The following is an 8,154-nucleotide window of genomic DNA, read 5'->3' as shown; positions in this document are numbered from 1 at the left end:
CTGCCCTACGAACATTTATTCAGTGATGACTTGAACAACTTGAATAATTCTCATAGTATAAAGTCTAGTCTAAAATTAAAAATACTAATTTTATTAGAGGTGTTTATACGGGTCATTGAGTCAATTTTGAATCATGTGTTTTGAATCGGTTTAAAATTGAATTTTGATTCCACATTAATTTTTACATAATTTTAATTTCATATTCGTATCGGGTCAAGTCGGATTTGGTTACCACTGCAACAAAATTAAATTTTCTTGACATAGGATTTGGTGATATTAGTAAATATGTTAATGATTTATAATTTTAAAGTAATAATTTAATTATTGATTTTTATTTTATGTTCTACTATGAAGTAATTTAGTGACACATCCTTTAGTGACATATATAATTATTACTATAGTCTATAGTGACATTTACAAAAAATGTCACTAGATCATATGTCGCGAAAAACTTTAATATGGTTTTTTATTATGCTATTAAATGTTATAATAAATGTCACTAACTCTACTATATTAAATGTCATTAAGTACATCCCACTAAAAGTATATTATGTTGTAATGTACAAAGTAGGTAAATATCAGGTCATCAGATTTGTTTTGAACACCTCTAAACTTTATACAATCAAATGAAAAAATAAGTCACATACTTAAATGACATACGACCAAGGGCGAAGCCATAGGGTGGCCCAATTGTTATATGAAAAATTATTTACAATATAAAAACTAGTTTATTAAAATTTTAAAATCATATAAGTTGAAATGAACTTAAATCATAGCAAAATTATATTTAACAAATGAAGTTGATGCTTTTCCATAATTATCTCTTTTAAAAAAATCTCCATATATATGTCTAGTAAGTCTCCAAAAAATCTCTATTAAAAGAGTGACATTGTAATATAAATTTATTAGTCAGTAAAGAAATAATAATTTAAAATTAGAATTTGATCCCATAATATTAGGTTACAAATATGTTACTCTAACCATTGAGCTATAGTAATTTTTTTTTGCATTCTTTAAACTACACATCATATTAGTAAAAGAAGATCAAAGCCAAAAATACAAATAATCGCATTTTCGATAAGGAGGCCAGACCTAGCCCCCCATGTAGCTTCCCCATGCATATGAGTGCATCTAAATCATATTAGCTTTGAAAGAATTGAAGGGTAGAATCTGAGATTGGAAATTATCTGTCGTATTCTTTAACTTTTCTCACTTTATTAATGGTATCTCTAAATTTTTTCGATTAGTCATAATACCCTCGTGTTATTGAGCGTCTTACAACTGTAACGTTTTCCAATTTTTTTCGTTAAAAATCGTCCAAAATCGTTAACTTTTTTTCTTTTTCTTTTATTTTTCAATTTAAAACATAAAAAAAAATAAAAGAAAACGAAAAAAGTTAATGGTTTTGAACGATTTTTGGACGGAAAAAATTAGAAAAGGTTACGACTGTAAGACGTTCAATAACACGAGGGTACCATTGATAATCGAAAAAATTTAGAAATACCATTGATAAAGTGCAAAAACATAAATGTATCATTGATAATTTACGTTATTTGTTCATCTTGACTGAACTTAGTTGCCCTCCATAAGCATTTTTTCTTACACCACTTTATTAGCTCAAATCAAACGGTCATTGTAGAGACGAACCTTATTTAGCACTAGTATTTGTTTGGTTTTATAAATTTCTTTTTAAGTAGAAGTGTTTTTAGTAAATGTCACAACGAACTAAAACTCATATCTTTTTAACTAGTGTTTTAAGTAGAAGTGTCTAGACTTTTAGAGAAATTGAGAAAAACCCCTGCACCAGGTCTTGGATTGCGAGGTTTCCTTATCTACACATATCTTATCTCAACAAAAATATGAGAATTAATATTTACGGAATCAAATCCTTATTACAAAGTTATAATACGACAAACTTTAAACGACTAAACGAAATTATGATCCTAATACATCATTAGTAGTCCGTTTTTTAATGAAGCTAATAATATAATCTATCTTTTGACATAATGTCTACTAATTATTGTTATAGCCATATATACAGTCCTAAATGCTATATATAAGAAAGAATTTTGTATTTCATTTATATAATTTGATATTATTTTTGATTTGAAAACGTTAGAATTTAATTATATATTTTATTACTTTATTATTTATTCTTTTTAGAAAAGTTAAAATAACTACATAATTTAAAATATTAATTGTTTTTCAATTTTTAGATTAGATTTTTTTGAAAAGTTAAAATTAGTTTTTTAATAACAAAGGGAATTTGTTAGTTTCTATGTAACCATTATTGTTTAATAAATTTATCATTAATGATCAATAATATTCCTGTTTATTCACTAATTAATGTTTACCGAATCTATCTTTTGACAGAATGTCTACCCTACAAAAGTGCAAATTACATTTATTAAGTCTACTGAATTATGGCAGTATCCACATACATGACCAATGAGACAATCGAAGGGCAATAAACCCGATATGTCCCGTATTATATAAACCCTCCAAAACCATCTTTGATCGACGTACTAAACACTTAATTTAATTCAACTATAATGGAGCAAACAATAGTTGAATGCACCATAAACAATAACAATAATAATAGCGAGTATCATAAGGAGGAAGAAGATGAAGAAGAAGCGAAAACAGATGTAGAAATTTGGAGATATGTGTTTGGTTTTACAGAAATGGCACTAGTTAAATGTGCAATTGATCTAGGTATAGCCGATGTTATACATAAAAACGCGGGCTCAATCTCATTGATTGAGCTCGCGTCTACCCTAAAATGTTCCGAATCTTCTCTATATCGGATCATGAGGTTCTTAACTCATCGCAAAATTTTTAATCAAACCCAAACGAGCCAAGGCAACTTGGTTTACTCTCAAACATCCCTTTCACGACGTTTGTTAAGTCATGTTAAAAATAACATGGCTCCCTTTATACTATTAGAAAGTTCTCCGGTGATGCTCGCTCCTTGGTTAGCTTTAAGTAACCGCGTTCAAGAGAAGAATAAATCGGCCTTTGATGAGGCCAATGGAGAAGATGTTTGGAGCTATGCATGTAAGAATGTGGATCATAGCAAGCTTATTAATGATGCTATGGCTTGTGATGCTAGGGTAGTTGTACCCCAAATTATTAAGGATTGCCCTAAATTGTTTGAGGGTTTAGGTAGTGTTGTTGATGTTGGGGGAGGAAATGGAACCACTCTGTCTATGCTTGTCAAGGGTTTTCCTTGGATTCAAGGTATTAATTTTGATCTTCCTCATGTTGTGTCTCAAGGAGTGGTTTGTGAAGGAGTGCATCATGTAGGTGGAGATATGTTTGATTGTATCCCAAAAGCTGATGCTGCATATATTATGGTAAGTACTACTTCCTCTATTCTTTTTTTTTGTCCACTTTAAATTTTTTTACTTATAAGAGAGAAATTTAAATTTGATTTTTGAAGTATTATTCAAGACAAAATATATTCATGTGGGATCTTTTTAGATTATTCTTTTGATGCAAAGAATTTTAATATATAATATTATAATTTTTTTATTATGCGTATTATGAGATATTAAGGCTCAAAATTTGCGTTGAAATACGTGAAAAAGTAAGATGGACAAACAAAAAGGAATACAGGAAGTACTTCTTTCGTTCCAAATTATTTGCAACATTATGAATTTTACACTATTTTTTCATCCTATTAATTTGTGTTTAGTTTTTAATCTATAAGTTAAAACATAATCAAGTGAAATCTTATTGGATTCGTCTCAATGCAAAGAATTATTAATATCTAATTTTTATTTTTTATTATACATAATTAAAGATATTCAAAGTCAAATTAATGCATTGAAGTTGCAACAGATAAAATATTATATATATTTTGTTAAATCAAAACAATTAATTAAATTTGTTTTGGATCCATTACGTTTGATTCAACATGTTAATAGTTTGTCATTAACGTTAATTCTTATCATTATAATATACCTAAAAAACACACCTTCTAAATATTTTTAAAAAAAAAATTAAAAATACATCTTTTAATTATAATATTGAACCAAAAGAGTTATTCAATATTTAATTTTAGAATAAGCTAGTATTGATCAAAATCTAAAAACTTATTATAGGACGAAATATTAGGGTTCTAAATTGAAAATTATAATTACATGAAACTCAAAAGTTTACTAAATTTAACGTAAACAAGCTGGATTGATTGAATTGATCTCAATTGTATCAAATTAGACTGTTTAAAAAAAGGTTTCTTGTTATGAAACTATTATCAAGAACTTATTGACAAGAAGTAAAATATAATAATATTGAATGAAATATAGATTCATCACTCTTATATTTTAACTTTACGATCATTAGTGGTAACCTAGAAACATTTGCTAATTTGCATCAAATTATAACTTTTATTGGAAAAATATGTTTAAATTAATGTCAACTATGATCGACTCGCTCAAAATAATCCATAATATTAATTAAATCAAAATATTCGATACTATTAGAACTATTTCTCATAATATTCTAAAGTTTTCTCATGTAGTATTTGAAAACAAGTATTTCATTTCAAATTATGGATTTTAATTATGAAATAAAAAATGAAGAATTTGAGAATGACAAGTTTGGATAGTCATTCTTAAATTTTCAACTTTAACTACTTTCAAAATAATGGTGGAATTTGATCTAAATTTAAATTTGAAATTTTTTAATTTATCAAGTAATAAATTTAAGTCAATTTTAAATTTCCAAATGAAATTATAGTTTCCAAACATATCATTAATCTTTTTCAAATACACCTAATTTAATTTTAAGTTAAAAAGCATACTTGGAGTTATCGATCACATGAGAAGGATACCATAGTTGGGTATTTTCAGAGTTATTCAATACTAGGTTTCATTTGAGCTATTGAGCAATAATTGAGATTATTTTTAATTTTTTTTCATTTTTTTTTTCTCTTTTTTAAATATTTAATTTGAATTTTAATCAATCATTTATAAATGCGATGATGTAGTGGGTATTGCATGATTGGGGAGATGATGAATGCATTAAAATACTAAAGAAATGCAAGGAGGCCATACCAAAAGACAAAGGGAAAGTGGTAATAGTAGAAGGTATACTTGAAGAAGACAAAAATGATAAATTTGAGGATGCAAGATTGCTTCTAGATATGGTTATGTTGGCCCATACAACTAATGGTAAAGAAAGAACTTTTAAAGAATGGAGTTGTTTACTAAACAAAGCTGGGTATCACCATTTTCATGTCAACTCCATTGATGCTGTTCAATCTGTCATTGAAGCTTATCCTTAAGCTTCACTTCCTTAATGGCTCGTTTGGTTAGTAGTACTAAATGATGGTAATATAAATGATTTAAAGTGTAGAATTTCATCAAAAGTTCAATGGTTTCCCATGGTGATGAAATTTTGGCCATAAAAAAGTTTTTTTACAAATTTTTATTACTACCTAATACCACATCTCCCAATGGTAATGCATTGGAATGAATTTTATGAAGAAAATGAGATAATTGGAGTTGGATAAACATGACCATCAAGGTATCAAGCAAGAGATTTTTCAACCAAAACTACACTAATTTTTATTCTCATTACTACCGTTTCATATCACCTATTAAATGAGCCATAATTACCTACTTTTTCATCTATTGATTGGATTTATAAAGTTGTATTCTTGTATGTGTCTTTTAAAATTTATTTGCATTGTACTTAATTTTATAATTCTTGTCTATTTTAATACTTCCTTCACAACATTGTCTTCATTATCTCATAATACCAAGGGCGGATATACATGCGCCAACTGACAATTGATAACATTTAACTTTTATAGCAAAATGTTTACCTATAGATCTAATATATTTACCGGTTAAGTTGATAGAAGTTTGCCTACATGACAACATTGATTTGGGATTCAATCTTAAGTACCCGCAACTTTTTTTCTTATTTTAATTTATTTTTAAAATTTTAAAGTGTTTTTAAACAATTAACCTTTTGTTTGAATTTAATTCAACATCATTTGATTTTGTTCCTTATATTATTCACTGCAACATAATTAGAGATGTTTAAGATTGAAAACGTGCATTGGCAAATGTGTCAAAACCAAATGGAACATTTAAAGTGAATAGGAGAGAGTACTATTAATCAATCACTCTTAATTTAAATTTTGTTCTTAATTTATAAGTTAAAACGTAGTTAAGTGAGGTATTATTTGATTCATCTCGATGTAAATTATATTAAAATCAACATTATAATTTTTAATTAAACACAATTTGAGATATTTATAATTGAATATGGCAGCTATAATTTTTAATTGAATGGTAAATGGGAGGGAGTAAAAAATTGTGGTCTCAATTGTGGTTAGAGTAACAAGTAGCTTAACTTTCCTTGGAAATGCATGAAATATCTTAGTTAGCCATCATTACTATTAACTTTTAATAAATAAACCAAATAAATAGTAGGAAAAATTAGAAAAAATTATCTAATATATAGCACCTTTTACAGAAAAATTACATATTTAATTTTTTTTACAAAAAACTATGAGGGTGTTTGGCACACGGCAGATAGCTGGTAGCTGGTAGCTGGTAGCTGATTATAGTGGCTGATTTAACCATTTGATTTTATTAACTGGCTTGACCAGCTGATTTTGAACTCGCTGCTATGAGCAGCTTGTTTAAAAACAGTTTATTCATATCATTAAGTCGTTTCAACCAACTAGTTCACCAAACACTAGCATTAACTGGTTTAGCCACCCAACCATCTATTTATATCAAATAAGTTAAAATTGCTCAATAAGGTAATTTGCCAAACACCCCCTATCTCGCCAAACACCCTCTATCTCATATAACCTAAACATTGCCAAAACACTACCACTTGATAGAAATCGTTTATTGACCGTCAAGTGGAGGATTGACCTAGCACCTGGTTGTCATGTTATGCTATTTAATGAACTCTTTCCTCCAATCTTTTGTTAAGAAGTAAACCCAATATTATTTTTTTTGATAGATTTCCTATTATTATTTGATAATAATTAGGAAGTTGGAGATCAAATATAATAAAGAAAATATAGTTATCTTAATTATGTAGTTTCCTAAAGTTCCTAATAAAATTTTGTTTCCTAAATTTATGAGTTAGGGTTTTTGGTAGACTCCTATAAATAAGGGTGTAAGTTTGCTCATTTGTGTATCCTCATAAAACAATAGCATTATTAATGAGATTTCATTAGTCATTTTTAGCGCCTAATCTTTTTTATGTATTTGTTCGTTACTAATTATAATTTAATTAGTGATGGTAGTAATTTGAAAAATAATTTCTACGATGATTAGAAACTTGTTAACTCATAACGTACGTAGTTATGAATTGTAATAAGTAACGTAAACTTTGAAGGTGAAAACTTAAAGTTGAGCAACTACACATAACAGTTTGAGAAAATTATAATAATTATCCGAATAATTTATTTAACCATGATGGGAATAAATTATATATTTCATATAAGTGTACAAGTGATTTTAAGCATGAAATACAAGTTACATAATTTATTACGTGTAGAACAATTTTTATCCAAACTTTAAACTATCTTAGATAAATCTTTCCTACACTATAATAGACCAAATTAAGACAAAAATCACCTTCAAAATAGCCCCAACAACAACCCCATTATTGTACCCCTACGCCTCCTTTTAGTCTTTGTACACTTACATAGTTAAGCAAATTGTTCTATTCAAAATATCTTATGTTATACCTAAAGCTTGTGCATCATTACAAGCATACAAGAGCCAAATAGTAGAAGCAAAAACTCTTTATTTTCTGACCATTTTATTCAGCCATGATCCCCAACAAATTGCTCCCAAATTCATCCAAGAACAAACACTAGAATCCTTTAAAGTTTCAACTACTAAAACACCTTCTTTTCTCATCAAATCTTCTTCAAAAATCCATATAAAACTTTTGAAAATTGATGTTTATAATCTCAAATCTTCCACAAAAATAATTTTCATTTCAAGAGCTTTCCATAGACACGAAACTTGAAGAAATCCACCAAGTATAGAGTAAGTTATGTTCATTTCTTTATTCCACTACTTTTTGTTAAAAATTTGTTCATGTATGAAAGAGTGTGTGACTTGAGTCTTGTGTAGAAGAGTTTAGTCTTAAAGGTTAAAGTAACAA

The 8,154-nt window shown here is 27.6% G+C and overlaps 1 protein-coding gene across 1 annotated transcript; it reads left to right on the top strand.

Moving 5' to 3' along the window:
- Positions 1-2,415: 2,415 nt before the first annotated feature.
- On the top strand, positions 2,416-5,928 carry LOC130805162 (acetylserotonin O-methyltransferase-like). The gene is made up of 2 exons (XM_057669829.1): positions 2,416-3,356; positions 4,994-5,928. The coding sequence occupies exons 1-2, from the start codon at positions 2,553-2,555 to the stop codon at positions 5,288-5,290; spliced, it is 1,101 nt and encodes a 366-aa protein (XP_057525812.1). The 5' UTR covers positions 2,416-2,552; the 3' UTR covers positions 5,291-5,928.
- The last annotated feature ends 2,226 nt before the right edge of the window (positions 5,929-8,154 follow it).

This window comes from Amaranthus tricolor, chromosome 2, assembly GCF_026212465.1.
Source record: "Amaranthus tricolor cultivar Red isolate AtriRed21 chromosome 2, ASM2621246v1, whole genome shotgun sequence".
Lineage (NCBI taxonomy): Eukaryota > Viridiplantae > Streptophyta > Magnoliopsida > Caryophyllales > Amaranthaceae > Amaranthus > Amaranthus tricolor.
This window is presented reverse-complemented; position numbering and strand designations above follow the sequence as displayed.